General features: G+C 52.7%; 11 protein-coding genes across 11 annotated transcripts; 6 read left to right on the forward strand and 5 right to left on the reverse strand.

The window, feature by feature from the left end:
- Positions 1–18: 18 nt before the first annotated feature.
- On the reverse strand, positions 19–3,517 carry HMPREF1120_00499 (topoisomerase (DNA) II binding protein 1). The gene is made up of 5 exons (XM_009154498.1): positions 3,160–3,517; positions 2,985–3,108; positions 2,745–2,933; positions 644–2,696; positions 19–587 (listed from the first exon to the last, which is right to left on the reverse strand). Exons 1-5 carry the CDS (start codon positions 3,167–3,169, stop codon positions 492–494), a joined length of 2,472 nt encoding a protein of 823 aa, XP_009152746.1. The 5' UTR covers positions 3,170–3,517; the 3' UTR covers positions 19–491.
- A 1,524-nt stretch (positions 3,518–5,041) lies between these two features.
- Positions 5,042–6,715, forward strand: HMPREF1120_00500 (sterol O-acyltransferase; the record flags this gene model as incomplete). Its single annotated transcript, XM_009154499.1, has 2 exons — positions 5,042–5,175; positions 5,233–6,715. The coding sequence occupies 2 exons, from the start codon at positions 5,042–5,044 to the stop codon at positions 6,713–6,715; spliced, it is 1,617 nt and encodes a 538-aa protein (XP_009152747.1).
- A 569-nt stretch (positions 6,716–7,284) lies between these two features.
- On the forward strand, positions 7,285–9,141 carry HMPREF1120_00501 (uncharacterized protein; the record flags this gene model as incomplete). The annotated part of the gene is made up of 1 exon (XM_009154500.1): positions 7,285–9,141. The coding sequence occupies one exon, from the start codon at positions 7,285–7,287 to the stop codon at positions 9,139–9,141; it is 1,857 nt and encodes a 618-aa protein (XP_009152748.1).
- HMPREF1120_00502 (dimethylaniline monooxygenase (N-oxide forming)) lies at positions 9,064–11,407 on the reverse strand. The gene is made up of 2 exons (XM_009154501.1): positions 11,138–11,407; positions 9,064–11,017 (listed from the first exon to the last, which is right to left on the reverse strand). Exons 1-2 carry the CDS (start codon positions 11,169–11,171, stop codon positions 9,327–9,329), a joined length of 1,725 nt encoding a protein of 574 aa, XP_009152749.1. The 5' UTR covers positions 11,172–11,407; the 3' UTR covers positions 9,064–9,326.
- A 1,822-nt stretch (positions 11,408–13,229) lies between these two features.
- HMPREF1120_00503 (uncharacterized protein) lies at positions 13,230–14,588 on the forward strand (the record flags this gene model as incomplete). Its single annotated transcript, XM_009154502.1, has 6 exons — positions 13,230–13,370; positions 13,476–13,702; positions 13,775–13,914; positions 13,967–14,061; positions 14,126–14,239; positions 14,301–14,588. 6 exons carry the CDS (start codon positions 13,230–13,232, stop codon positions 14,586–14,588), a joined length of 1,005 nt encoding a protein of 334 aa, XP_009152750.1.
- Positions 14,589–15,532: 944 nt separating this feature from the next.
- Positions 15,533–16,789, forward strand: HMPREF1120_00504 (uncharacterized protein; the record flags this gene model as incomplete). Its single annotated transcript, XM_009154503.1, has 1 exon — positions 15,533–16,789. The coding sequence occupies one exon, from the start codon at positions 15,533–15,535 to the stop codon at positions 16,787–16,789; it is 1,257 nt and encodes a 418-aa protein (XP_009152751.1).
- Positions 16,790–17,393: 604 nt separating this feature from the next.
- Positions 17,394–18,269, reverse strand: HMPREF1120_00505 (uncharacterized protein; the record flags this gene model as incomplete). The annotated part of the gene is made up of 1 exon (XM_009154504.1): positions 17,394–18,269. The coding sequence occupies one exon, from the start codon at positions 18,267–18,269 to the stop codon at positions 17,394–17,396; it is 876 nt and encodes a 291-aa protein (XP_009152752.1).
- Positions 18,270–18,787: 518 nt separating this feature from the next.
- Positions 18,788–20,118, reverse strand: HMPREF1120_00506 (cyclin-dependent kinase 7; the record flags this gene model as incomplete). Its single annotated transcript, XM_009154505.1, has 2 exons — positions 18,788–19,842; positions 19,902–20,118. The coding sequence occupies 2 exons, from the start codon at positions 20,116–20,118 to the stop codon at positions 18,788–18,790; spliced, it is 1,272 nt and encodes a 423-aa protein (XP_009152753.1).
- Positions 20,119–20,678: 560 nt separating this feature from the next.
- On the forward strand, positions 20,679–21,449 carry HMPREF1120_00507 (uncharacterized protein; the record flags this gene model as incomplete). The annotated part of the gene is made up of 1 exon (XM_009154506.1): positions 20,679–21,449. One exon carries the CDS (start codon positions 20,679–20,681, stop codon positions 21,447–21,449), a length of 771 nt encoding a protein of 256 aa, XP_009152754.1.
- HMPREF1120_00508 (uncharacterized protein) lies at positions 21,441–24,110 on the reverse strand. Its single transcript, XM_009154507.1, has one exon. It carries the CDS (start codon positions 22,631–22,633, stop codon positions 22,202–22,204), a length of 432 nt encoding a protein of 143 aa, XP_009152755.1. The 5' UTR covers positions 22,634–24,110; the 3' UTR covers positions 21,441–22,201.
- Positions 24,111–24,382: 272 nt separating this feature from the next.
- On the forward strand, positions 24,383–27,340 carry HMPREF1120_00509 (centromeric protein E; the record flags this gene model as incomplete). Its single annotated transcript, XM_009154508.1, has 1 exon — positions 24,383–27,340. The coding sequence occupies one exon, from the start codon at positions 24,383–24,385 to the stop codon at positions 27,338–27,340; it is 2,958 nt and encodes a 985-aa protein (XP_009152756.1).
- Positions 27,341–27,977: the final 637 nt, after the last annotated feature.

The following is a 27,977-nucleotide window of genomic DNA, read 5'->3' on the forward strand; positions in this document are numbered from 1 at the left end:
GATGCAAAAGTCGTCGGCGCCGGGGCCGCGGCCGCGGGATGGGGGCTTGTATAAAATTGTATGGGACAAATAACAATTTATCTGTCGCTGATGGAGTATTCGATATGGCCACTATAAAAGAATAAAAATATGGGGACATATCCACGTTTGCTGCCTTCGGTATTTGTATTTTGCACCGCATTTGCACACACACCGCGAGGACGGAGTAGATGCGCCTTGGCTACAGTCGTCCGCAGCTCGAGTGCTTGTTCACTATATCCCGACCTACTACTGTAGGTTGGTACCCTGTGGTGGATATCCTGAATGAATGCCTCTTTCATGATTCCATGTGTGCCCTCGACTGGCCCTCACGCGCCCTCTATACGGTGACACTGTTTAAATGCGCTTCTAATGATCGGAATCTGACTGAGCGGGCGACGGGCAATGCGAAGGCAAGCCTTCCTCACCTTCGGAAGCCGAGAAATTGCCGTGTTGTCCCAAATGCGCCCTATCTACGGCTCCGTCCAGTCGACTTGCTCGGTGATAGGAGCACCTCCCTCCTTGGTATATGAAATCTTTAGTCGTAAGCGGAGTTTTGGTGGCAGTGGCTGGAAGAGCTCAGATTAGCAGATGTCCAAATGATTTCGAGATAAAACAGACTTACCCCTGTTGCCGCAACTATTTTCATCCCTTGAGTGGCCTCTTCGCCAGCCTCGAGGGTGCTTTTGTTGATGGCTTGCAGCGTCAGCTTCTGGCTCTTTGGTACCGCTGCTTGCAGTCCGACACCAGTTAACCGCTCAAACGATGTGGTGTTCTTGAACCGAGCAAGAGCCTGGATTCCAGCTCCGCTTCTGGAGACTTGTATAGCAACTGACAGCCCATTCTTGTTGTAGACGGGATGTGCCGGCGTGCCACCAGGAGCGGGACTGGCCGGTTTTGGTGTACCATTGCCAAACATATCCATTATAGAATTGGCATTTGAGGCTGGCGCAGGTCCCTTGCTCTGGGGCGGAGGGCTCGACACCGACGTACCACCTCCGAGAATGTCAGCCAACAAGTCCGCCGTCTGTTGTTGTCCATTGACTGTTGCGCTGGTGTCGACCGCGGGGACATCCGATCCACCCATCAAGTCCAGGAGCATGTCCGATTCGCTGGTCTTGGCCACTTTGGTGTTGGCTTTGCTCTTCAACGTCTTCCGCTTATCCTTGGCAGGGGCTGCAGCCTGGCCCAGGACTCGTTGCTCTTCTTTGATTTCTGGAGGTGGCATCTTCTCCAAGACGCCGCGACGGATTGAGTCGTAGCCAAAGAGGTTGCTGTATTCCACCGCCCTTTGTTGGATTTCGACACTCAGATCTGCCGTCCTTGACTGCATCAGGCGGCGAATCCTCTCAATCTGTGACTGATCCGACATGCGCGTCGTGAGCTTCATGGCGGAGGTGATGATGAACTCGGTAACGACCTGATTGGCGTAGGTCGAGTTGAGAATGGTCGTGTACAAATCAACAATATCACTTTCCTTTACTTCCTTGACAAGTTCTTCTTCTTCGTACGTTCCTCCGCGTAGCAAAGCATCGCCATATTCACCAATGACCCAGACCCCAGCCAACGTCAGTGCCTCTTGTGTGATGTCAGCTTTCAATGCTGCATACAGTTTCTGTACCGAGTACGTCTGTTGGTCGGGCGACGTTGCAATGAGGCGGACAAAGGACGAGAGAATCTGCTCCTTGACGTAGTTTCCGGCCAGCTTGATCACCCTCAACATTGTGTCAATATGCCAGCGTTTGTTTGGCGCATAACGGTCGGCGGCAATGCCGATTTGCGTCGTCATGACCGATTTGAATTCTGTGTCGGCCACCTCCAAGAACGCCAACAGTTCTCTGATCAGCACCCGCACGTTATCTTCCCGGATTAAAGTGAAACTGAGATCCAGCGCCCGTCGTCGGATTGAGATGTCGGGATCTCTCAAACATTCCAAGATGGTGTTTCGATGGCGCTGGACGGCATTGGGTTCGATGGCCACCACTTTGATCAGTGTGTTGAGCGCCACGTAGCGAATATTGTTGTCCTTGTTGGCCAGAAACTTTCCAAGAATATTGACTCCCAACACTCTCAGGCCGGAATCGGCTTCGATGTCGAGGATGGTCAGGACGGCCTCGTATAAGATCGAATTACCCACATTCTTCGTAGCCTCTGTGTTGGTGGCTACTTGTGCCAAAATATCGTTCATCTGCTCGCTGGTCGCGGCGTCCCCTCTCCCAAGAACTCGCAGAAGCCGGAGGATCTTGACCTGCAAGAACGGGTCCGTAATCCCTGAGACATCATGTTCCGGAGAGTACCCAGAACTGGTCAGGTTCTTCAATGTCCGCACGAGATGAGGCACAACTGGTCGGAACATTTCCACCACACCTTCCTCCCCTCCTTCTGCCTCATCCGCCTCGCACAAGCTTGTAATCAATGTCAGCCCACAGAGGAGCACTCCATGGTTTCTGTCTTGTAATAACACTTTTGCTTTGTCGAGGAAATGCTCCTGGAGATCGGGGACCTTTTTACATATCCGCATCGCGCAGAGGGCCGCCTTTCGACGAATGTAAGGGTTCGAAGTCGAGATCAAGGATTCAATCTCCGGGAACAGGTCGCGGGACATTTCCACCGACGCAATATTGCCGAGGGTGCAGAGAGCGAGTCCAGCCACGTACTGATTGTGATGATTGAGGTCACTTTTATCATGTTAGCAGCCGGCTTGTATTGACTCTAGGGAGACATACTTTTTGAGCGAGTTCGTAACCAACGTCAGAACCTCTTGATTCTCGTCGAGAAGCAGCATCGTCCCCAGGTAGCCCAATCGCTTGTCCGCGAAAGACGGCGAGGCCAACAGTTTTAGACATTCAATCTGGCCGAAGTGTGTTCTCTCGCCGAGGGTGAAAAGGTATAAGAGTTTTGCAACATTATTGCGCCTCAATGAAATCAGCCAATGCTCCTTGCGTAGGCGGTACCCGAGGGGCTACCTTATGTTTGGGTTATGGCTCTCTTCTCGAAAACTGGCCCGAATTGCCGCACTTTCTTTCTGGACAACGGCTCGCTCGTCGGCAATGGTTTTGGCGGCGCGCACATTGCGAATGAATTGTTTGACTGAAGAAGATTAGCAGCCTGATCCGCCTAACAGTCTGATGGAACACGCACGGGATGTCATCGTGAGCTGACCCTACACAGGGTCGAGGAACTTGTCACTCTTTCATAGAGGTCAACGTGGAGATTGAGGTAGATTTGGATGCAGAGTCTGCCGCCGCAGCCGCTGAAATTCTGTGAGCAGACGGCTCTTGCTGAACGAGGTGTGTGCGTTTCGAGTTGATGCACGCTTGAACTGTCAATCCACGACTTGATGCGGCACAAAGTGTCCTCCGCGTCTGTCCAATCGGAGCCCGCCTCGCCAAGCCGTTTTTGTAAAGGGGGATGATGACAGCCTGAGTTCAGATTGTCACTGGCACCCAGGCACTGTCAATACTGCACTGTGCTGCTGGACTTATCGACAATATTAAATGTACGTTGGTCCTCCGAGTAGCCACAGGGTGGTAATTCATGTTTAAACTGTTGCGCCGTCTCCTTCGCTCATGTGGACCACGACACTTTAGCATGAGTGTTACTTCTACGTCTAGGAAGGGCCAGCTGGACAAGCACTACGGACACACCAATTGTCTGAAGGTATCGAGAATGGATAGGTACATCATAAACTTGAAGCTTATTTCCATCATGGTGATCTAGCCCTGACGAGACGGTTGACATAGCGGCAGACTCATCTCCTTCGGTTCTGCCTATACAAGAAGCCTATCCGACCGGATCACCAGTCTCAACTGTGACTGGTAAATGAATGACCACTTTATGATGGTCGGTCTCCTTGCCTAAGGGAGTGGACGGCCATGGTTGGGTATCTCCCAGCCCCAGTGCCTATCGCATTCTGGACCTGAGGTAGCAGGCCAAGTCCTTCCCAGTAATTTCGAAGTCACCTGCGCCATTGGAGGTGTGCTGCAAAGATTGTGAACACTTCCCACATGCTCTCCGTATGACGGATCAAGAGAGTGATTGTCAGGAAGTAGAACCTTGCCCACATACCCCTGCTGGAAGCTGGAAGCTGGGTATATGGTGGAAGTCGGCCGAGAACGGTGAACAGCTCTTGAATACGCAGTAACGTGGATTGCAATCGCACCCACTCGATAAAACTTACATCTTCGACAGGTGCTCACCTCGATATGGCTCTTCGTATATTATCAATTGACCGTGACAACTGGCTGTTTCGGTGGTGATCTCACAGACACAGCAACGGAATTAAATGCAAGATCTTCTTGTTCCCATCGTAGATTCTCTCCGAGCCGCCGCGAGGATCGTCTTCCTATACACTCCATCTGTTCGGCATGTTTCCAACAGCGGATGAGCTCAGGAACGGGCCAAGCGGTAAGACAGCTGCAGAGCGCAGTCACAGGTGTTCGACAGACTGCGAGGTTTCGGCCGCCGTGATGGTGAGAATGGAGACAGTCGTAACATCACAGTCAGCAGCTCCAGCAGTAACAACTACCGTCAAACGTATCCAATCGGAGGAATGGGGAATGCAAACTCGCTACGAACTGGAAGGTCACGGGTGACGTCGTGAGGCTCGAGAAGAAGCTGGATTGGGAGTTTCTGGAGTTCGAGGTGGCAGTTCTCGAGTTTCTATGGCGCAGGCGGCACCGTGTCAGGGCCGAATACGGGATACGACAACGCCCATCCAGGGCTCAGGCTGCCTAAAGCCCCCAAAACCCTGCTCCTTGCACATGCATAGGGCAGAGCCCATAATAAAATGGACCCTGGTTTCTTGTCTCTGCGCATTCGGCTGCCACGATCCCGAATCCAGTTTGCATCACTCTCGACACGATCGACGCGACGGTTTCCGTATGACTTATTGCCAGTTTTACAGAAGAGAAGCCAGGTCTGCCAAATGATGGCTGCCTTCTGCTCAACCATAGGCATGAATATTATTGTCCTTCATCCTTCGTAGCTTCTCCATCTTCCAGCGTTTATCTATTGTCTCGTCATGGACGCTCGTCGTTCTGCCAGTCAGGAGCGAAATCTGCTCCGTCCCAGGCCGACGAGAGCCTTGCCCGAGGCACTGCGGGCAGCCGGGCAGGCTCCCAACGGCTTTGCTGAAGCCTCTTCCAGTGTCTCAAGGTAAGTCTGTACTACTGCCATCGGTGCTTTTGTTCAAAGACTGACATTGCGCGGTAGTGGGCGTTCGACACCTGTTCCTCAAGATGCGCCGCCCTCAGTCCGTCACATTTCCACGGCACGCAAACATGCTCGAGCCAAAGCGAAGCACCGCATGTTCCACACGATCAATTACATGGACCGAGTCTCTTATTTTGACCCAAGAAGCGATTACCGGGACTTCCGAGGGTTCTTCGTCCTGTTCTGGATCAGTCTGTCCATCATGGTCATTACCACAGGTCTCCGCAACATCAAAGAGACAGGCCATCCGTTGCGGGTGGAGGTGTATTCACTGCTGTCTAGGAACGTCGTCTCACTCGCATTGGCCGATGCTGCCATGGTCGCCAGTACAGCAATAAGCTTACCCATTCAAAAAATGGTTCGGGGCCAAAAAGGGTGGCTGCGTTGGCGAAAAGCTGGGATCTGGCTGCAGAGCATATACCAAGCCATCTGGCTGTTTATCTGGGTCGAGTTGCCGTTTTTTCTGCGTTGGACATGGACGGCGCAGGTCTTCTTCGCTTTACACACTTTGACCTTTTTGATGAAGATGCACTCCTACGCATTCTACAACGGCCATCTGAGCGAGGCCGAACGGCGATTGCAAGAATTGGACAAACCCGAAACGGCGGACATGGCCAAAGCTATCAAATACCCCAGTTCCCCGTCCCGGTTGCATGAGCTGGATCCCGACAGCTCGACGGACGATGAGTCGCTGGAAGAACTTGTACAGCTTCGACAAGACCTGGCGACCGAATTGACTTCTCCTCTTGGGCAAGTCACGTATCCACAAAACCTAACGCTGCGCAACTATATCGATTATATCTTGTGTCCAACTTTGTGCTATGAGCTCGAATACCCACGGACGCCCAAGATACGATGGCTTGAGTTGTTTCAAAAGACGCTGGCTGTGTTTGGCTGCATATTCCTCATGATCACCATTAGCGAAGAGTTTATCACACCTGTGTTATCCGAGTCGGCCATCCGCCTACGCCACGTCAACTCATATTCCGATATGGCGCTTATTCTGGCCGAAACCACGAGCATGTTGCTGTTCCCATTCATGATCACCTTCCTTTTGGTATTCCTTGTCATTTGGGAATACATCCTGGGCGCTTTTGCCGAAATCACCTGCTTTGCCGACCGTCATTTTTACTCTGACTGGTGGAATAGCAGCGACTGGCTAGAGTTCTCGAGGGAATGGAATATCCCTGTGTACCACTTCCTGCGGAGGCATGTCTTTTTCGCCTCCAAGACCTACTTTTCCACGACTATCGCAATGGTCATTACCTTCCTGATCAGTGCGCTCGGACATGAGCTGATCATGGGGTGCATCACCAAGAAACTGCGCGGCTATGGCTTCATCGCCATGATGCTCCAATTGCCGATTGTCGCACTGCAACGGAGTAAGTACATTCGCGGCCGTTGGGTTTTCAATAATGCTGCTTTCTGGATCAGCATGATCCTAGGTTTGAGCGCGATGTGCAGTTTGTACGTTCTGGTGTGATGTAAATAGGAAGGTTTGATTGGTTGTCGGGGCTGTTGTCTCTTACGCAGAAGCAGCCCTGCTTCTAGAGATCAATCATGTAGATAGCCACTTATTATTATTCTTGGACATAGCAGCCATGTCAGAAGCAAGATGATTATTCCCCTCGTCTTGGTTTGAGTCAACCAAACCCGAATGTGCTTACGAAACGGTCACTACTCTTACTTTGTCAGGAAACCTTGCCAGCCAAAGCTGCCTACACCACTCGAGGCTTGCTTTACCAGACGCCGAAAGATCATGTAAGGAGGACGGAATCATGCACATTTGCTTGCGGCCAGGCACCGGATTGGTCATGTCACACTGGGCTGAAACATTGAATTGCTGCGGTGTCCAGGGGCTCATGGGTGAGTGCGTGAGGCTGACAAGGCGGGCACAGCTCAAATTGCATGCTGAAAGCGCGACCACTGTGCAGACAAGCCTCTCCGAACGGCTACCCAAGGCATATATTTAGTGGTAGGTCTGCCTGTGCCTCGCCGGCCCCGGCTCCGCTGTTCAACCTCCTGAGAACCCACAGAACAATCCTCGCGTCAATGGCCACAGCAGGGCTGCGTCCCGACGAGCAGGGCTCTACTTCTACCACCGCCGACAGCACGGGCAATGAGGCAGCATGGAAGGCCGGAAAGGCGCGACGCCAACAGATCAGCCAGATCCTGCGGTCAAACTGGATAGGAGCTCAACGAAGCCTACTAGGATCTCTCAACGAGTTCCGACACTGGCCGCCGCAGGAGGTCCGCGACCTGTTCGACAAACACATGCCGCCGATCAAGGAAGGCAATGACAATGGCGACGAGGCACGAAAACTGTACCCACTGGGACCGTTGTATAGGACCGTGGCCCAAGACTCAAAAAGCCGGTGGAAAGGCCTGGCGGCCAAAGTGGCCATGGTGGGAGCCGTAGATGCGCTCGCCATACCATTTTCGCCGTTACTGTTGCTGGCCTCCAAGGAGGAACGCAAGAAGACGCTGCAGTACATGGCAGATCTTAACGTGGGAGTAATCTCGTCGTCGTTCTTCGTCAAGGCCGATGTCAGACTGTTGGAAGAAGCCGCCCAGTCGGGAAAAGCACTATGCGTCAATAGATGGGGCACCTTCCGGATCATGGACAGCGGGTACATGGCGATCTCGCACGTGTGGGCGGAGACGATGGCGCTGGAGTATCACGACGAGAAGACGGAGCAAGACGAGCGCGGGCTCAACATGCACCATTTCATCCGGATCATGGACGTCGTCCGGCGATGTGGCAGTGGCAGCGAATGGGTCTGGTTCGACTTGCTGGCGATCCCCAAGGGCCACGACGCGGCCACGAAAGTGCTCAAGACCAAACTGATCAACAACCTGCGGCACGTTTACGCCAATGCCACGGCAATCGTGGTTCTTGACAGCCTTACCCTGCAGTTGAACTGTGCCGGCGATCCGCTCATCACCGCGGCCGTCCTGTCGTGCGGCATGTGGCTTTCGCGCGTCTGGACATATCAGGAAGCCAAGTTGGCACAGAAACTCAAGATTGTAACGGCAACCCACGTCGTCGATTTCGAGGACATGGTCACCGCCCTCAGTACTGCCCAATCTCGCGACGAGGACCGCTGGCATCAGATCTACTTGACCTTTCAGCGTTTGGTGCCCCTACATCAACAGGGCATTTCGCTCGCCGATATCGCACTGAGCTGTGACCACCGCTCCTGCGAGAATGAGGTCGACTACGCCAGAGGCTTTTTTGCCTTGCTCGGCCTCGAGTGGAAGCCGCACTATACTTACGAGGATGGCATGTTGGAGATCCTGCGTTCGCAGCCTCGGCATGCCGCACGCATCGCCGCCATGCATGGCCCCCGGGGCCTGCCTGCCCCTTACTCCTGGGCGCCCAAGTATCTGGCGCGGCTCGAGGGCCGCATCTACGGCGATCTCGATGCCCAGCTGGGCTCGTTAGTCGGCCACTGGTATACCATCGTCGTCAAGCGCGTCGTTACGAAATTTGTCCCTGAAGGCTACGACCGCTGGGTGTGTGATTTGGTTGTCGGTGAAGTGTATGATGATGATGACGGCAGCCACGGTTCTGCTTCTGAACAAGGCAACACTGACAGCAAACGAGAAGTCGAGGCTCAGATCCAAATCGAGTTCTACCCATCCCACTGGACACCCGCCCTGGAAACGTGGCTGAACGAAACAATCCCCAACGGCAAAGCCCGCTTGCTATGTGGCGAGCCACTGGACTTTAACTACCGCGACACCGCCGATCAGCATGCCCGCATCGTCTTGGTGGCGACATCGACCGTTGGGCCTGTCGCGGATCTGAACCTTAGTGATTGGGGAACGGTGGCCGGCAGTGCCGTTGTTAATTCTACGCATTTGGGAGGTGTGAGGGAGACCAGGTTGAGATGGCTGTTGGAATAAATACCAACGGAATCTATCAAAATGTGCTGTACATGCTGTCTTGTGTGATGGAATTGGTGACTATGCCCTACTAAACATGCATGCTCAGGTTTGGCTGGTTATTGCTGGACGATCCGGAGGTACTCGGTCAACATCATTGTCCCCAGCTCGAACATGCAAGACCCCCTGAACTTCTAGAAATTTGGTCAAGCCGACTCTGAAACCTTCTCATCTGACAAGACAGCAGTATGTCCCTTCCTCCACTCGTCCACGAGACCAGCATAGTCCTCGGGTCCATACGGGTCAAATACGTCAGCCATTCCCTTCTTGCGATGAGATTGAACGCCCAGATCGTGCAACAACATGTCCACGTACGGCACCGCGTCAAAGACAAAATCAGGGAAACTCGGGCCATATCCTATCGGGTACCGCCACTTGCCGAACTGAGTATGCAAGACTGTCTGCCACTTGATATCCTCCTCATTGTTGGGCAACCTGTCAAGCTTGCCGTCGAAGAAGGCCGAGATCCAGAGCGCCTGGACAGTGGCGAGGATCGAGGTCGTAATCGAGGACAACATGCCGGCAAAGGCAAGATTGCGATGACGGCCGCTGGCCGCAAAAGCCGGTGGAACCATGAATCTATACATTCGGAGTGGTTGTCTCATTCTCTCTGCCAGGGCGTGTTCGAGCTGGTCCTTGCGTGGCGGTTGGGTCTTGAGGCTGGGGAACCGCTTCAGAATCTCGGCGTCGGCAGTCTTGGTCTGTTCTTCCAGGTCAGATGGCGAGTGGTGAAGGCCAACCTCGGCTTCAATGCCACCAAGGAATTCGAGCGATGGCTCTTTCCTCCATCCCGTCGCCAACACTATGGTATCGGCTTCGATGCAGTCACCAGACGCCAGCTTGACCGACTTTTCGTCAAGCTGGTCGATCTCGTCGACGTGCACGCGTACCTTGCCTTCTCTGACAAGATCAAAAAAGCTGGTTGGATAGTTGTGGATGCTCAATGAGCTACCAATGTAGAACGCCGGGTCCCAGGGTTTGAGCTTGCGGAGTTCGGGATGAGAATCATACTTGTTCAAGGAAATGACATCGGACGCGAGGATCTTCCAGAAAGTGCTGACAATGGCACGGCCGATAAAGGTGCCATGAAGGAAATGGCGGATGCCAGAGTATCCATCCTCATCTCCCCATATGCAAGGGCTCATCCAGGTGATAAACCGGGTGTGGACGAGCTTCTCCAGCCACTTCTTGAGGGGCGTCACGTAAGGCGGCGCCATCCACACTGGCCCGTGACCTGACTTCCGAATTATCATGTCGACAGGGACCCCGGCTTCCGCAAACGCATAGGCCACGTCCCAGGCGGATTTGGCCCCTCCGACAACTACGGCATGTTTGGCTCGTTTCAGGGCGTCTGCGTGCTTTGCAAAATCTCGCACGTGGAACAATGACCCTTGGAACTCTTGCATGCCAGTCAGTTGCGGTATGTACGGCTGAGATGTCAACCCCGTGGCCACAATTAGCTTCTTGGTCTGCACGGTTGGCAGCTCCGGAGACGATGTCTTGAGCATCCAGCCACCATCTTCGGTGGCCATGACAGAGTCGACTTTCGTGTTGAAATGCGTGCGATCGTACACCCCAAATTTCTTCGCATAGTCGGTGAGATAGCGATGCAGTACTGTTCCTGGTATGTGCTCTCCAGGTTTCACGTCATATGTTGCGCTATCCATGGGGAAGTCCGGATACTCGTAGGTCCCTAGCATGTTGTTTGATTTGAGTCCGGGGTACAACCGATCTTCCGCCCAAACGCCACCAACGGAAGAGTTGGCCTCGAGGACAGCCACATTTTCGGAAGGATGCAGTTCAATGTATGTCTTTGCTGCTGCAAGCCCATACCAGCCTTTACAACCCCGGAAAAACGCATTTAATGTCAGCCAGCGAACACGTTGTCAGGGCCACATGGTCAAGGCTCGCAAGAGTCCACTTCCCCAGTAATTCACAGTTGGACCGTGCGACTTACCGGTGCCTATAACGACCAGATCGAATGAATCCATTGTTTACTTGTTGATCGTTATATTTCACACTGCAGTTGTTTGTCGATGCTTTTGAATTACGGAAGGCATCCGAAATCGAGGATTCTCAGATGCGAGAGACGAGGAACTGCCCTGTTCGGGGGGGAAGTGGATGATTTACACATTTTTCCAAGGGAGTTGCAGTTGCAGTAGCCAGGACCGGCACGGGGGTTCAGGAACAGTCGTTAAGTTCCTCCACCGCCAACCACACATGTAACAGGTTCAGGGTTCCACCGCACCAAGCAAAAGCTACTAACGCTACAATTGTTAGTTCCTGCAACACATACAACATTGTAAGAGGCTTCCCTACTAGCCTACCGGCTTGCTGGGGTATCGTTCCATCAGCCACTGTGCGAGTTTCTTCCACCACTCAAAGCTGGGCAGTCTCCACTGGAAGGGTACAACGTTGTACAGTTGTACTTGCGCGACCGGTATGAAGGGTACAAAGAGAGTAATACTCCCGACCAGATCTGGTGACTTTACTTCATTAATTGAGCCCACCACGGCACATGTCCAGGTAGAGTCCTCAAGACTCTACAACATTGTAAGTGTCCCGGTATTGCTCGCCCAGGACTTTGACAGCTTTCTGGCAGCGCGCCAGTTACGCACATTTTCACTGCTGATAGAACAAGGGCAAGCAATGTGGAGGTGAACCAACCCTGCCTGCAGATCCGATGCATAACCGAAAAACTCTCTACTACAACTAAGCCGCAGTGCCCGTATGCGCCTCCCGAGCCTGGAAACTCCGACGACGGAGACCACGGGATGCAGCAGCCGGGGTCCTCGTTACGTTGTACTCCTCGCAGGAACATGCCAGTGTATCTCGCGTAGTCGATGGTGGAACATTTGGGCCGTTGAGCTACTGACGCGGCAGGCGCCGTGGACACGGACCAGAATTTGCTTAGACCCACGCATGTTGCTGCCACAATATCGCAACCCGGCGGCACAACGGTAGACGACAGTATTGCCACCGAATATGTGAGTCCGTGTGGGTTAAGAGAAGAGCTAATCTGGGAATGGTTAGCTCTCACGGGACCCATGGCGGACGGCGAGTGGCTTGTCCGGCTTTTCCTCCAGTAGGATTCGCGACTCTGAACTCTTATTTTCACGTCAGGCACTGGCACATGCAGGCTTCTCGTGAGAAGTCCAGTGCAAGTTGCTTGCACATGGAACAATACGACTATGCACTTGCCTCCACCAAGACTCGGGTCCTGAGGCACAACATGTCTTGCCACCTCATGCAGGCCGCGTTCATACAGGACGAACATGTCCACGTCGCTGTTTGAAAAATCCTGTACGTTGGACATGGTGGCCCAGTTCAACTTGCTCCTCGTGCCCTGGTATCTGGCCACGACACCAAAGATCAAGATGTGGGTTTTGAGTTTTTCCAAGCTGCCAGCTAGACCCTAGCCCTCTCTGTTGTCTCTGCTAGTAGTGGACAGAACCACCATTTCCTGGCTTTGCCATCCGCTCCTTGCACCACCGAGGTTGTTAGCTGCATATGTCAGGTACGCCGCAGGCCCAGCGGGCGACTGTTACTATCCCCACACCGGATGTCAGGGAAGTTCTTGAACGCATCCGCGATTGACGAGCATGCCTGCACTGGCACTGCCCGAGTATAATCTAGGTGGATCATATACCTCGGCGGATCCATGGAATGGACGATGGAAGCCAATCACGCCGTAAGTGTAGCATATCTGTCGCTTTTCAGTATCCCTACTCTTCAGTATAATGTTACCTTCCGACGACAGGAGAGTGATGGCATGCCGCAAACCCATGTATTGCCTCCCAGACACAGTGGATGAGATCGCCATTGGCCGTTGTTTCTGGATCCCGCCATCCCGCCGGGGAAGCAGATCCTTTCCGCGCATGGTTCGACAGTTCTGCTAGCCATCAAAGCGTGCCATCTACCGACATTAGGCCTGCATTCTCAAAAGCGAGATATTTCGGTCGGCGGGAAAAGAGATAACCTCTCGATCCCTCCCGGCGCAGTATCGCTCACCTTCGAACATCGATTTTCGTGACAGTCCGTGCTTCAACATGGCGAGCGAATTCAACACAGAAGCCTTTACGTTGCTGGGCATTGGTGTTCTCGTCGTGGTCACAAGGGAGGTGTCACGGGTGTATATGGCCGGTTTGAAAGGGTTATGGCTCGAGTATGTAGCGCATTTGAAGTCCACGGTGCCTGCATTTGCTGACTTGGCCCTCCAGTGACTATTTGATGCTATTTGCTACGGTACACTCACTGTCTACAACATTCTAATGCCACGATTCTGACATCTGTAGGTCATCTACGGCTTAGAAACGGGCGCTGCATATATGGTCGGGGCGTCGTGGCACGGCTTGGCCAACAATGGCATGACGGATGAACAACGTCGGACGTTAGACCCTCACTCGCAAGAATACAGACTTCGGGTCAACGGCTCCAAAACGCAACTGGTCGGCTGGAGCCTGTACACCTTGTTGCTGTGGACGTTGAAGCTCTGCGTGGCAATCTTCTATCATCGGTTTACGTGGGTGCTACCATGGCAAATTTCAGCCTTCTCCCTCGAGGATCACTACGCTCACACTTGACTGGACTACAGACAAAGCCTCGATTACATGAAGTCCCGCATACGTCTGGGCTATGTGATCGTCGTGGTCACGTACGTGGCCACTGAACTCTCGATTCTTCTGGGCTGCCATCCGTTCCACAAGAACTGGCAGATTTACCCCAACCCGGGCAGTCAGTAGCTACGCTGGCAGAAAGCAGACACAAGGCTAATGGGTTTCTTTAGATCACTGTCAACCCGCCATCTCCAAGATCGACCTCTATGTCACCGTCATCCTTAACGTCCTCTCCGACCTCTATTTGCTCTCCATTCCCATTCCGGTGAGCAGAGTTTGCGCCTTCATACCCCATGTGTCGTCCTGACTTGCTAACCCATGTTTCTCAGCTACTGTGGAAAGCCGATGTCCCGCTGGTGAAGAAAATGTCTTTGATTTTTATTTTCGGCGGCGCAATCTTCGTCATGGCGGCCGGCATTCTGCGTGCTGCCCTTGTTATCCACGTAAGTGTCGTCAGACCCCTTCATGTTGAAATTTTGTTTTTGACACATTTTGTCGCCGTAGGATCCTGTCGGAGGTGCCCAAGCCGCAGGCAGCTGGGCTGTGCGCGAGACGTTTGTCGCTGTCGTCGTGGCCAATTTGCCCATGGTCTACCAAGGTCTTCGATGTTTCACCAAAGCCGCAGCGGGAAGCAGTTATTTCTCAAAGAGGTCCCGATCCCGCTTGGGATACAGCAGGTCGGCAGATGAGCCTGAGTTTGAAATGGTCTCCTCACCTCGGACCAGCAGCAAATCGCCCGCGCCGCAGCTCGGTCCGATCCAGATGCAGCATGAGTTTTTCAAGTCGCCTTAATCAAGGTACTCCAGGGAAAAGAAGATTGTTGCTTTGGTTTTCGGGTTTTCGGGTTGACGGAACGGGTAATTGAATCGAGCTTTGGGCGAAGCGAGCAAGCAAGCAAGCGGGTGTTCTGGAAGAGTGTGTTTCACTTTCGGATGCATGTCGACCAGGTATTATGGTTCAGTAATCTCATTTTCCTTTTCCAGCATTCGGGAATACTAGAACAGGGGAACGTTTGTCTACATAAGGAACAAGGTAGACTAGATACAGCAAGCCAGCCAGCGCTCGGCTACTGCAAAATCAAAAATCCACCAGGTACCTGTTTGGGCTGTAAGCTTGCCTTGCCACCAGGCATGTTCCCAGCGCCAGCGAGAATCGTTGAGTAGTTGGCTCCGAAAAGATCAAGTCAGGGAATTATATTCTTGTTACAGGCTTTTGAGAATAATGTTTGTGGGTACAGTAGTAGTGCTGCGGACGGCGCAGTAGTGGTGGTCGTGGTACGCGGCGATTTATGAGAGTTCATTCCATGATATCATGGAGGATTATTATAATTCCCGGCCTCCCACTGCACGCCATTATTGATTGGACCAACTCCAAACCAACAGCCAGAACACCGCAGCCGAGACCACCACGACATATGGACAGACATAAACAGAACAGCTGAACTGGACTGAGCTGTTGACTGGTATATCATATATTGATACTAGTACTGCTAGTACCACTGCAGCCAGAGAAGAAACCAGTCTTGATGCGAGAGCGAGAGGCCCAAAACATCTGGGTACGGTACTAAATCAACAACTGGTGGAAGCTACTGCTTTACTCACTGACGCCCCCGGGGACAAACAAGTGAGGCTGGGGACTACGATACTACCTACCTACGGAGTATCGATACTGCAAGACTTGCTTCAATCGATCGGCACACTGTGGACGGTCCGAGTTGACCCAGGAAAGAAGACAGCATGACTCTTCGCATGACACCGACAGGCGTCTCTCAAGACCGAGATCAAACACGAGCACAACATCAACAGCAGCAAACGCAAACGCAAACGCAGCAGAACGCGTCATCTCCAATGTATACTACTACTACTCCCAATCCCAATCCAAACTTCACAGCTACATCAACATCAATATCAGAAATCGCATCTCCACATCCCCCTTCCTCCGTAACGCTCCTCATCCTCGGAGCAGGATGGACATACCAATTCCTACACCCAGTACTCTCCCACCACCATAAAGTCACATACGCCGAAACCACCACCACCGGCCGCGACGGAACCATCCCATTCAAATTCGACCCCGACTCTAACAGCAACGAACAATTCAAAGCCCTCCCTCAAGCAGACTACGTACTCATCACGTTTCCACTAAAGGGAGTGGGGCAAAGTGCGAAATTGGTCAGGATGTACAACGAAACACATGCCGCTACGACGACACCGACAGAGTCATCCACACAGACATCGTCAAGGACAACTTCTGCAACAAAATGGATCCAACTAGGTTCCACCGGCATATTTACCGCCGCCGACTGGAACGACTCATCCTCCCCCATCGACGAGTCCAACACGCGCGGCGTGGCGGAGCGCGAACTCATACAAGTGGCAAATGGATGCATACTCAATCTGGCAGGGTTATATGGTGCAAACCGAAACCCCAGAAATTGGGTGTCGAGGGTCGCGAAGACGAAAGACCAGTTGGCCGCAAAGGGGGCGGTGCATTTGATTCATGGGGAGGACGTGGCGAGGGCGGTGGTGGGTGTTATATTAAAGGATCTGGAGCAAGACCAAGAACCAATTCAGTCACTGCCGTCCTCAAGTCTGTTCGGTAGACGATGGATCGTGGCGGATTGTGTCTCGTATGATTGGTGGAGTTTGGTTTGGGACTGGATGGGCGAGAGTAATGAACCTCAAAGTGATAATGAGACTGAAACTGGGAGAAACATGGCATCGACATCGGGGACAGTCGAGACTGTTCAGACAGCTACAGCTTCCGATGAACAACGACGACAACAGCAGAGAGAGGATCCGTCAAAAACAACAACGGAAACAGACACAGACACAATCATAAAAAGACAATATAGGCAATGGATATTGGAGCTGATGGAAGAACATCATGTCCGCGGATTGCCAAGGTCCATTGATCAGCTGGGGAGGAAGTTGGATGCCCGGGACTTTTGGAAGGCGGTCGGGATTCTACCTAAGAGGAGTCTGGCTAGGTAAAGAGGTAGATTATACACTGGAATACAAAAATGGAGGTGACGAGGCAGCTTTGTTGGCGTGGAAAAAGGAAAAGGGAAATTGAAAAGCACTCTTTATTTTCAGAGCTATCGTCGTTGTCAGCTTCAAATTGCAGCTTGCAGCTTGCAGCTTTCGAGAATGTATCAGCTACAGTGTGCAAGAAGAGCAGGTGGTTATGGGCTGCACAACCTGCTTGGTGAAGAGCTTCCCCCTGGAATAGCTCCTGTATTCCGTTCTTCTCTCAGACACTATGCTTGTTCGTTGCCCACTCTGGCGAGCATAAAACGGCGCCTCGATTCAGCTCAGTGTCGGTTATGGAGTTCTAGCCATGCATTCAGAGCAGTTGATTACTCTCGCCATCTTTCCATTGTCATTCCATCATCTGGCTCGGTTGTGCAAAACATCATCAAGCGCTGGGCCCAGACGACGCCTCAATCCCCAACGCTCATCCATGAAAAGCTCATGGAGTCATGTCCCGGGTGTGGATTTTGAGGCTGTCAGCTCCGTATGCTCGAATAGAATGTCAATCCGAGCCCCATCCGCCCGCTGGTTCAGGACTGTCGCCGTTGCCCGTGGATAGTGCTTGCTAAGATCTCGCGGCTCGTCCTTTTGGCTTCTTGACCTTGCGCTGGGGGTTCACGTTTGTGAGGAGATCTCCTTCGTCAGGGGTTTCCCGCTCCCGCTTGGGAATCATCTGGTAGACGCGAATTCTATCTCCTGTAGCAAGTCCATTCTCCTTGACAGTGCCGACAACTTGTTCCGCTTTGAAAAGGTAGATTCGATTTCGATCCTCAACCCAATCCTTCGCACGGCCTGAAACCTGCGAGGTTCTATCAAACTGAAAGCACAAGTTCGAAAGATCCGCCCATTCCTGTCGTGCAAAAGCCCCCAACAGGGAGGAGAATTCTGCATCCAATGGGACTACCATAGAATGCCAATTGTTCTTCCAGAAAAGGGATATCTTCGCGTTGATTGTGACCGCCACCGTGGAGTTCTCGCAAATCCCCTCTTGAAACAGGTAGGCAGAGTCGTCCATGGTCCGTCCGTTGTATTTGATGACCTGGTCGCTGGTCGGTGTGCCGAGCTTGAAGTCCACGCCCTCTTTCAGCTGAGAGATCCGGCAATTCGCACCCAGGGATACAGCAAAGTGTTTGTCTCTGGAGCATTCGCCAGACCCGCAGGCGCAGACATTAATGTCGTAAACTGATTTTGGAAAGGTCATGATGTCCAGCTGTGGGCCTGGAAGGTAAGGCAGAGGTGACTCAGGATCGTGGTACGGGCCAGTAAGCTGTTTCGATGCTAGCGCCTGGCATCCGGATGGGAAATATTCCAGGCCATCATGTTCTTCCAGGACTGTTGGGTGCACGGCTTTGATAGATGCCACCAAATCGCCCATATCGGCACAACCTGACAGATCGGCGACGAGTCTGACCGGCTTGTAGATGTAGATGACAGTCTTCATCGTCCTGTCGGGTAAGTGATACTGTCGAGGGGATGGGGATGGTTGATCGTTGAACAGACAGGCAGAGGGCGAGGTCCAGTTGCCTTAACACTCCTTGGAGCTGGTTGAAGGGAACGCTAGACTTGACCCGAGATGTCTGTGAGGGCGTGTCAGGCTTTCAGGTTACCGGGGCGGAGACGAGAGTTCTGAGGGTAGACAAGGTGAGAAGGTTACGGACGTGGATGGACGGGTAAGTTGAGTCGAAATTGTTTTGACCTCAGGTCTCTCTGTCGTCTGGAGAGGGAAGTCATAGCTCGGTCAGCGGAGCCAAGGTTTTCAGGTGAATGAAATGAAGTTCAACTGAGGCTCAGGTCATCGGGACTTGAAATCCATCTGGGCAGTGTGTAGACGGTCGAAGCGTCAGGAAAGAGCCTCCTTGGCGAACAACGTGCTCAAACGTAATTCACGACTGTTGCAAATTAGACCCCAACTCATCTCACCACCGAAAGGCATCATTAGTTCTCATTCTTCACCAATCATCACTTGCGTGCAGCACCAAAATCAAGCTTTTTCGCCACGCCCTTGAACTTGTTCTCGTCCATCACGGCTCCAGGAGCAGCAGCCTCCGCAGCCGCCATCTTCGATGCACCACCGCCTTGTTTCGGTAGATGTTCCTTCTCGGTAGGTCTCGGATCTACTGTCCACCATTCATGTTCCAAGGCTCCTCTGGCCGTGACTCTCTTTCGCGGATCCAGTTTCAGCATTGCCATGAGCAGGTCAACACCGACCGATCCTGCGGTGGGGAACATTTGCATGTAAAAGGATTTGTCTCTGACTGGGATCTTTTTCTCCAGGTCGAAATAGTCCGTCAATTTGGAAACTCCTGGCCAGTTCTCTTCGTTAGGCGTGCCGACCGCCTCGCAGATCTTGTCTAGTTGAGCCACCGTTCCTCCACCCGTAGCCAAGACCTCCTGATTCGCAACGTCTGCAGCAGCATAAGGCCGACGGATCAGCAACTCTGCAAAGACCATACCTATACTCCACATGTCGACCGCTCCACCGTACTGTCTAGCTCCAAACAGCAGTTCTGGAGGCCGGTACCACAAGGTGATGACCGCCGAGGTCATTTGATATCGTGGGTCGCCGAATGACCGTGCAAGACCAAAATCGGCCAGCTTGACTTCTCCGTCAGCAGCAATGAGCAAATTGTTTGGCTTGATATCTCGGTGAAGAACGAAGTTGGAATGACAATAGTAGATGGCTCGACATAACATGCCCATCCAGGCCTTGACATCGGCGGCGCCGTAGCTGACGGTTTTGTCTCGGATAAGCTCTTCAAGATTGCCGTTTGGGAAATACTCGATGACCATGTTGATATTTTGGTCTTTGGACGAGAACACATCGAGCAATGCGACAATGCTTGGGTGAGATATTTCTTGCAGGTATTTGATTTCACGGATGGTGTCCACATTCAGACCTTCTCGCTGCTGTGAAGGGTCGACTTTGAATTTTTTGATGGCGACAGTCTTGTGCGGATCTGATCTCAGATGGCCCTTGTAGACAATGGCATAAGTACCCTCACCAAGCTTCTTGCCTGTGAGAGTGGGTTTAGTAATGTGAACTCCGCGATACACTTCAAGCAGATACACAGACCTTTGACATACTTGTTGCTGATTTCCTCATTCATTTGCTCGGCCATGTCAAAATCCGGATCGGGCCTCTGGGATTGTTGTGGTGGTGGTGGTTGTGTAGAGGGCTTCGATATAGATTTTCTCATGGCGAGAGATTTTGCGCGACAAGGTGACATGTTGGCATTGATATTAGAGGGTGACCGCGGCATAAGCGGTGACCCTATCCTAGGCGACGCCATTGTGAAGTTGACTGGAAATCCAAGGGCTGAGTGATTGAGTGAATGAGGACACAAGACGATCGTATCCAGGCGGCTGCTGGTCACAATACTGCCTGTGGCAGGTCGACAACACCAGAGCCGTGGCCCTCAGGTAAACCGCTGTCTTTCAGGCGAATTCTCGACCTGTTGAGTAGGGCTTTGTTAACACCATTCTGCAAACATATGTATGTCTGTAGATTTAGAGCATCTACGACCTATTCCCATCGCCTTATTCAGCGTCAACTGTTGCAGTCGACGCCGACGAGGCTGTCAAGCTTGGCATCTGAGCCTTGGCACCAATGGCCAATGATTGGGAGTCTGTGTCATTTGAAACTTGAAGTTTGTTTCAATCGCCAGTCGCAGCTTAAAGTTGTCAAGAGAAGCCCCCAACAACCACATCTGACCTCTCTCTCCCACGGTCAAGCAATGCGCACGTAAAGGAAAAGGCCGGTTGTTAAAAGGAAAAGTCGAACTCTGGCCCGGTCTACAGAGGCCTGCTATCCCTCGTCCAACAGGCAGCACAAGCTGTTTAATACTCCAAAATGGTTCCCCGACCATCACCTCTAACTTCCTCTCTGTTAACATCCTTCCTACGACCATCGGCTTCGATACCACAATCCTACATATTCACACCATGCCGGCGCAATCTACATCGCGGGCTCCCTGAAAACGGGCGCGTTCCTCCCCCGACACCATTTGTGCCTGACGTGCCGACGTTCCTCACGCTCATTGGACGCGAACTATCGAAGCACGCGAGCAAGATTGAATCCTGGGACGAGCTGTTCACATTGACGTCGCAACAACTAAAAGAGCGGGGGATTGAACCGCCCCGAACCCGGCGGTACCTGCTCCGGTGGCGGGAGAAGTTCCGCAAAGGCGACTATGGAATTGGCGGGGATTTTCAACATGTCAAGGACGGCGTGGCCGAATTGAGAGTTGTCGAAGTGCCTAGTCTGAAAAAGGACCCAGAGACTGGCGAGCCGCTGTCCGGTCCTGTCACTGTCGGCAGGAGCCCAGGGATGCAGAAGCTGATTGTGAACGTGCCGAATGGGTCGACGACCTACTCTCTGCAACCGGGCCAGACGACGGCAGACCTCAAAAAGCCTAAGGGGTTCAAGCTGAAGAACGGCTATATCATAAAGGGCAAACAGGCACATCCAATCAAGGGAACCTATGGAAGCGGAGTCATGGTCAAGGTTACAGAAGGGCTTTGGGAGCATAAACGCGGACACAAGGTGCATGGCGGTGAGAGGAGAAGGGCAGAAACTCTGCACAAGTTGAGGGTTGAAGAGAGCAGGAAGAATGCGAGATAATCTATATCGAGATGATGAATCTGTGGCCTGCTTTTGTTGTAACTGGGCGTCTGTCTGTTCGTGGGTGTATATCACATGGAAAAGGGAACGAAAAAGCATGAAAGTCGGCTGTGGAGCTGGCTTGACATGTCTGTCTATATCCAGGATGAGAAAAAACACTGTGAAAGTGCGGCACTCGCAGAGCTTGACGTGTGTCCGTCTATATCTGCGCCGAGTCGCTCGACATGTCAAGATATTGCAACAAGGTATCGTGAAGACTGTCCAAGGGGAAGAACAACCTGGCTGGTCGGGAATAGGACTTTCGGTCTGCTGGCCATCGATGATTTCTTCTTATATGAGGCTGATTCCGAGGGAGCTGCCGGTTCCAGCTGCTCGACTTTGCCTTGAGCCTTGCTGCCAGTGACGATCCGGGGTCAGATTGGCTGCTCGTGCCCAATTGTGTGGTTCAAGTGGAGGCCATGTTCGGCAAGCTGTGGACATATATCACTGCATTGTCCAATCTGGGCTCTCTTACCCACCAACCAAGGAGAGCAAGCCCTTCAACTGTGGAAATCGTCTCAAAGTGTTGGATCCCGGTCAGGATTCTTTGGCCACAGGCAGGCGACAGGGATCAAGCGTCCTTACATGATCGAGGAACATTGCTTTCTTGGAGGAGGGTCTCGTATACCTGACCCATGTATATACCCTTTCCATAATAAAAGGTGGAGTCGGTCGAACTCTAGGTACGATGTGACATTTCTCTCCATCAAGCTTCAGCAGATCTTTTCCGGACAAGCAGTCCCGGTCGTTTGAGCATTCATTCCGCTACAGACTTGGCCAAAGGAAAAAGGGCTGATGAAATTGGACTTAGCTTGATAATAGGCCAGGAAAGGACCACGCCTTCCGGGACACTGCGCCCTGTCAGGGATCCTCCGGATGAGGTTTGGGGCACTTCGGGTTACTGTGGTAGTATTCGAGGTAGACGGTACCCCTGAATCCCGACATTCCTCATCCACGCCGGAGAACTGGTTACTTGAGCCCCGAAAGTACCAGCCGAGAGTCTTGAGCGCTCTGTTCGAAGGAAAGCCGTAACGTACTACTCTGCTGGCTGATGAAGATACTCGATGGAGTGCACGGGGCTCTACCATCGCAGACCCAGAACAGAATGCCGTGCTCGCTTCTGCGGCAGGGGTAGATAGGGACATGGCCTTCGTCTTCCGCGCGGACGCACTAACCAGCTTGAGTAGATTGTCCAAGAAGCCAGCAGCGGGGAGAGTTGCGGCTCCAAGCCACCAAAAAGATTGGCGTTACCACACTTGCGGAAAATTCTCCTGTTGCTTGTGCTCGTCCCGTATGGAGTGTGCGGAACGGATAGTTCCATCAGGAACTTTATTGTTACCGTATGGAATCTTACCTTTCAGAGCACAGTACTAGAGAACCCTCTCGAAATGTTTTTTGAGTTATTATTTGGCTTCCACAACACGACTCCGGCCATTTGTCAACTAACGAGTCCTGGAGGTGTGGATCGCTTAGGTCTTCCCGTTCTCGAGGGTGGTAGGAGGAGTTTGCAGCCATAGGCGAACGTGCAGAAATCGAGAAGTTCATATGCAGCTGTGGTTGCACAGAGGCGGGGTCTCTCTAAGCCTGAGCTCGAATTGGTCGATCATGTAGAGCGTGCCGTGCTGGGATCCTGTGAGGCGTCCAGTAACTGACTCCGGCTGAGAGGCCGGCCATAAAATGCCTGTGATGATCACAAGCTCGCAGACGAACCTTGGGTGACAAGACAGGCCGGAAGGCCAATTAGGAGGGAGCTCGTGTAGAATGGTGGTCTTCAGCGACCCTGCAGTAGGAACGTGGAAAGTGGCTGCAGAAGAGAAACGGGATGATGTTGCATGAGTGGCTCAGGATGCTCGTTGCTGAAGCGATAAACGCAACCGACGATTTTTGGATTGGAGAAGGCCGCAGTCTGTAGACCAAAAGAAAAGACTGTTGAACCAATTTGACCCTCATTTTCGGGGGCTTGCCGCCTCAGTATGGAGCAGCTCGTTGGTGACGATACCTAGGTAATCAGCATCAAACGACTGGGAGGACCAATCGAGCAGTGAGGGCCTCAATTCACTGGCACTCTGGCTCTCTCTGTGTTCTCTGCGGCTCAATTGTAGTCCAGTCTTTCTGTCAGCTCACCCCCAATCGGCGGTGCCAGTTCCTGCAGCTAAGCGGCCGCGCTTGATCATGTCCATCTTAGCTCAGAGCCACGCCCGCCAGAACGCGACCAGGGCCTAAATTTTAGCAGCGACGCCGGTACGGTCCTTGCAGATTTACCCTGATCCCGGCACTGGCTGGCATTCTGCAATGGTGTGCCAGTGAACGCAGCATCTGTCCTCCGAGAACCTCCTGCGCCGCGTTTTATTTCGCTCTCCTCTCTACTAGTAGTAGCAACTCGCAATGATCAACACCATATTCCAGGGTGTCGTCCATCTGCGCCGAACCTAGCTGTCAACCAAGGCAAACACTCTGCTTCTCATGCCGCTTGCAACGTCCCAATCGCATGCTTCGGGGCCATCACAGGTCAATGCTGTGTACTGTTATGTGACGCTGCGACACCTTCGGTCCATACCCTCGCCTTCCTCCGACATTCCTCGCTTCAGACAGATTTCCACGCGCACGGTACACAGAGGAGCAGGAAAAGTGCATTTTCAATAAATGGGCTACTTGAAATCGTAGGAGGCGGTAACATAACACCAGACCCGTCAGTCTTGGTCTGTGCACGGCCAACGACGACCCAAACTCCATAACACGTCAATCACGCGGATATTACAAGCAAACAGTTCAAGTCTGGCACCGTGCTTGAAAGGAGTCCAAGTCCGTCGAGACGCGAACCCCACAATATACCGTCACATCTTGAGGGACGAGCAAGAGAAGTATATTGATTGTACCACATGAGACTGGTAGACATGTCTCTACCCGTTCTCACACGACCCTTAGCCGACCCGCCGACGGGTGCCCTCCCTCCCATCCCTATAAACAAACCACCACGAAAGAGTCTACCACAAACAACGTCGCGCTTGAAAGCCCCTAGGGCTTCGGCGCTATCCCCTCAACCAGTGTCCTCTACGCCGGATCTGTCACTATCATATACCAAACCCAGCGAAAGAGCATCGGGGATACCCTCAGGCAAGACCGTTCGCAAGACAGTGAGCATTGGTTCATTTCCTCAACCACCCAACGCAGCCACCCGCCCGCCTACATCTGGCTCGACGACCTCTGTGGCATCGAGCAAGAAAAGGACCTCAGACAGTAACGGGTCCACGAGTCAGGCCCCGTCTATCAAGCCCAGAAAATCGTCCAAAGCAAACGCCGCTGCGAGCTTCCGAGCACCACAGACTCCCAGTTTGTTGAACTCGGCTGGCGATGGCATGACCGTGTCCGCCAAAGCAGGGTATAGGATATCTGACGCCCAATCGAGTGTACACTCTCCTCCACAAAGCAGAAGCTCTTCTGCGAATGGATCCTACTCGACAAACGCAACCACGATTGAAGAAGGTGATGAGGACAGCAGTCGAGGCCGCACCAGTAATGCGGAGGACAGTACTGCTGGTATGAAACAAAATCCCAAAGGAAAGGAAACCAAGGGCAATGTGATTGTCAGTGTTCGAGTCCGCCCCGACCCAGGCTCTCAGACTGGTCATCAGTCTGATGAAGGGGAATGGATGGTCGACGGCCGGCGAGCCCTGGTGGCTTACCGTGGAAGAGAAGGTGGAGACTACCACTATGACAATGTCTTCACCACCTACGATGACAACGCCAAAGTGTACGATGCTTCGGCCAAACGGTTGGTCCGTCGAGTGATGGAAGGCTATCATGGGACAGTCTTTGCTTATGGTATGACTGGGACTGGTAAGACGTTCTCTATGCAGGGTACCATGACAAGTCCTGGCGTAATCCCTCTGGCGATCACCGACATTTTCTCATATATCCGGGAGACACCTCATCGAGAGTTTCTGCTGCGAGTCAGCTACTTGGAAATCTACAACGAGAAGATCCACGATTTGTTGGCCGTGCCCGTGGGCGGGGGAGTAGGCGGCTCGCAGCAGGAAGAAATCAAGTTGCGTGAAGATAGCAAGCGCGGTGTCTATGCTACGCCTTTGAAGGAGGAGATTGTACAGAGTCCGACCCAACTACTGCGAGTCATCCACCGAGGAGACACTGCCCGCCGAACTGGTAGTACCCAGTTCAATGCCAGGAGCTCTCGAAGCCACGCCGTTGTCCAAATTGTGGTCGAGAGTCGAGAACGGATCCCGGGAGCTGGAGCCATGCATGAAAACGGGAAACGAGTGGCGATGCTTCCTGGAGGTGTGCGCGTGTCGACGCTCAGTCTTATTGACCTTGCAGGATCAGAAAGGGCTGCCGACGACAAGGAGCGTCGGACGGAGGGTGCGCACATCAATAAATCCTTGTTGACCTTGGGCACTGTTATTGCCAGACTGTCCGGCAACAAGGACAAGAATGGGAATCCCACGGACAAAGATGGAAGGCATCTGCCCTACCGGGACAGCAAACTTACCCGACTGCTTCAGCCAGCACTTTCTGGCAATTCGTTGGTATCCATCCTCTGTACTATTCAGATTGGAGCTGGTCTTACCGTTGCCGGGAACAACAACACAGCAGAGACGCTCAACACGCTGAAATTTGCGGCGCGAGCGAAGAACAACATTGTCAGTCACGCCAAAAAGGCTGCAGAAGAGGTGGGCAGTGGTGTCAATAGCGGTCTCCTAGAGCGGTATCGGGCGGAAATTCAGAGTCTTCGGGCCCAGTTAGAGGGTCAGCAAAAGTCGGCCGCGGAGAAAGAAGAGCGCCAGATAGAGCGAGAGGCCGAACAGAGGCATGAGGAACAGATGTTGGAGATGCAACTGGCGCGAACGGCTCTCAAGGAGCGGATTGAACATCTCAACCGGCTGATCCTGTGCTCCAAATCTACTGGTGTCAACAGCGGCACTGTATCAGCTTTGGGAATGCACTCGCGGCTCTCTGGGGGCACAGAACACGCAGGCCCGCGCTCTGTACGCTCCTCTGCCAGCCAGTCAACTTTAGGGGTAAGCCCTGGACTGCGCCGATATCCATCTGGCGCCTCTCTGGGAGGAGCCCGGTCGAATTCGGGCCATCTATCATTTTCAGCAATACCGGACGAAGATGAAGAGGCTGGCGACGACTATGGAGATGGCAGAGCTACACTCCAAGCTCAGGTGCGGGCCTTACAAGCCGATCTCCAAGATAAGACACGTTATATCTCAACGCTCGAGAAGAGGCTGTTGCAGGCTCGTCGATCTAGTCACTCGCGCGTCTCGATGGGCTTCAACAAAAACTGCGGGGACGACACTGAGATGTTGAAGAAGTTGGAGGAAAAGGACGCTATCATCTCGGACTTGCAAAGAACAGTGGCCGCGCTACGATCGGCTGTGCGGAAACGGGATATTGCAGAATTGACGCCGGAGATGTCATCATCAGAGTACAAACAGAATCGTGCCCAGGAGGGCCACCAGAGTAGCGACAGCAACAGCAGCTCTCACACAGAAAACAGTTCAAACCAGCAGTCATCCGGTCCACCTCGCTCGCCCTTACTGGCCACAAGTCCGCTGGCACTATTATCCCCGCAGAAGGCCATGAGCAAGCAGCGCAAGTCGGTTGATGAGATGTCCAGGATGCTGGACGAAATGATCCAAGACAAGGTAGAAAGCGGACACCTGGTCAAAGGGCGTTCACCGTCCATGCGCTTACCAACACGGACCTCATCTTTGCAACGACGTTCTCGAAGGACATCCAGCGCGACAGGCATCAGCGCTCCGGCGATGGGCAGCTTGGTAGCCTCACTGCGTCAACGGGACTCGGTGATAGAATCGCAGAGTCCCCTATGAGCCGAAGAAGTTTTACCGCGTTTCACTCGGTTATCTCATTTTTATCTATGATATCACGACAGTCATTTACCTTGTTTTCATTATTATTTGAGCGTTCTCCGGCTATTTTGGTCAAGGATCAGTTCGTCGGGTCTCCGGTTGGTGTTGGAACCAATGCACAGTTTGACCGGACGGAATTCATGCAAGCCTCATGTTGGAGTTCGGCACGCTTGTTACTTTTCTTGGTCTGTTTCTGTTTCGGTGTACACCGTTTACAGTCGGAAGGGACATCATCGGCAGCGATTGGACCCCGATAGAGCCGGGGGATTGTATATTATGCATATTTGACTTACTTTACCAGAGACATCGGAAGCGATTCAGGTTACCACAGCAGATACCCAGATCAGATAGAATCGTTAACATTGTCGAGGTTTGTATCATTCAGAGGTATTGTCACTCAGGAGGCTCTGTATGAACTGCAGCTTGTGGCCAGGTGAGAGATTAGACGTCCAAGTCGTTCTACTGTATCACTTGAACAGTTATGACTTTGGTATATTAATAGGTACCATTGCAGGGTGAAACAACGAGTACAACGTCAGGTGACGGGCATCGTTCGGGGCGAATATCCAGGGGGCGATCGGCAACCGGCAACCGGCAA

The sequence above is a fragment of the Exophiala dermatitidis genome (assembly GCF_000230625.1).
Source record: "Exophiala dermatitidis NIH/UT8656 unplaced genomic scaffold supercont1.1, whole genome shotgun sequence".
Taxonomy (NCBI): domain Eukaryota; kingdom Fungi; phylum Ascomycota; class Eurotiomycetes; order Chaetothyriales; family Herpotrichiellaceae; genus Exophiala; species Exophiala dermatitidis.

Coding starts and splice junctions, on each gene's coding strand:
- HMPREF1120_00499 (XM_009154498.1), bottom strand. Junction 2,697..2,744: donor GTTACGAACTCGCTCAAAAA/GTATGTCTCCCT, acceptor ACATGATAAAAG/TGACCTCAATCATCACAATC. Junction 588..643: donor AAATAGTTGCGGCAACAGGG/GTAAGTCTGTTT, acceptor GAGCTCTTCCAG/CCACTGCCACCAAAACTCCG.
- HMPREF1120_00508 (XM_009154507.1), bottom strand. CDS start 22,633: ATGTCCCTATCTACCCCTGCCGCAGAAGCGAGCACGGCATTCTGTTCT.
- HMPREF1120_00502 (XM_009154501.1), bottom strand. CDS start 11,171: ATGGATTCATTCGATCTGGTCGTTATAGGCACCG. Junction 11,018..11,137: donor TCTGGTCGTTATAGGCACCG/GTAAGTCGCACG, acceptor GGGGTTGTAAAG/GCTGGTATGGGCTTGCAGCA.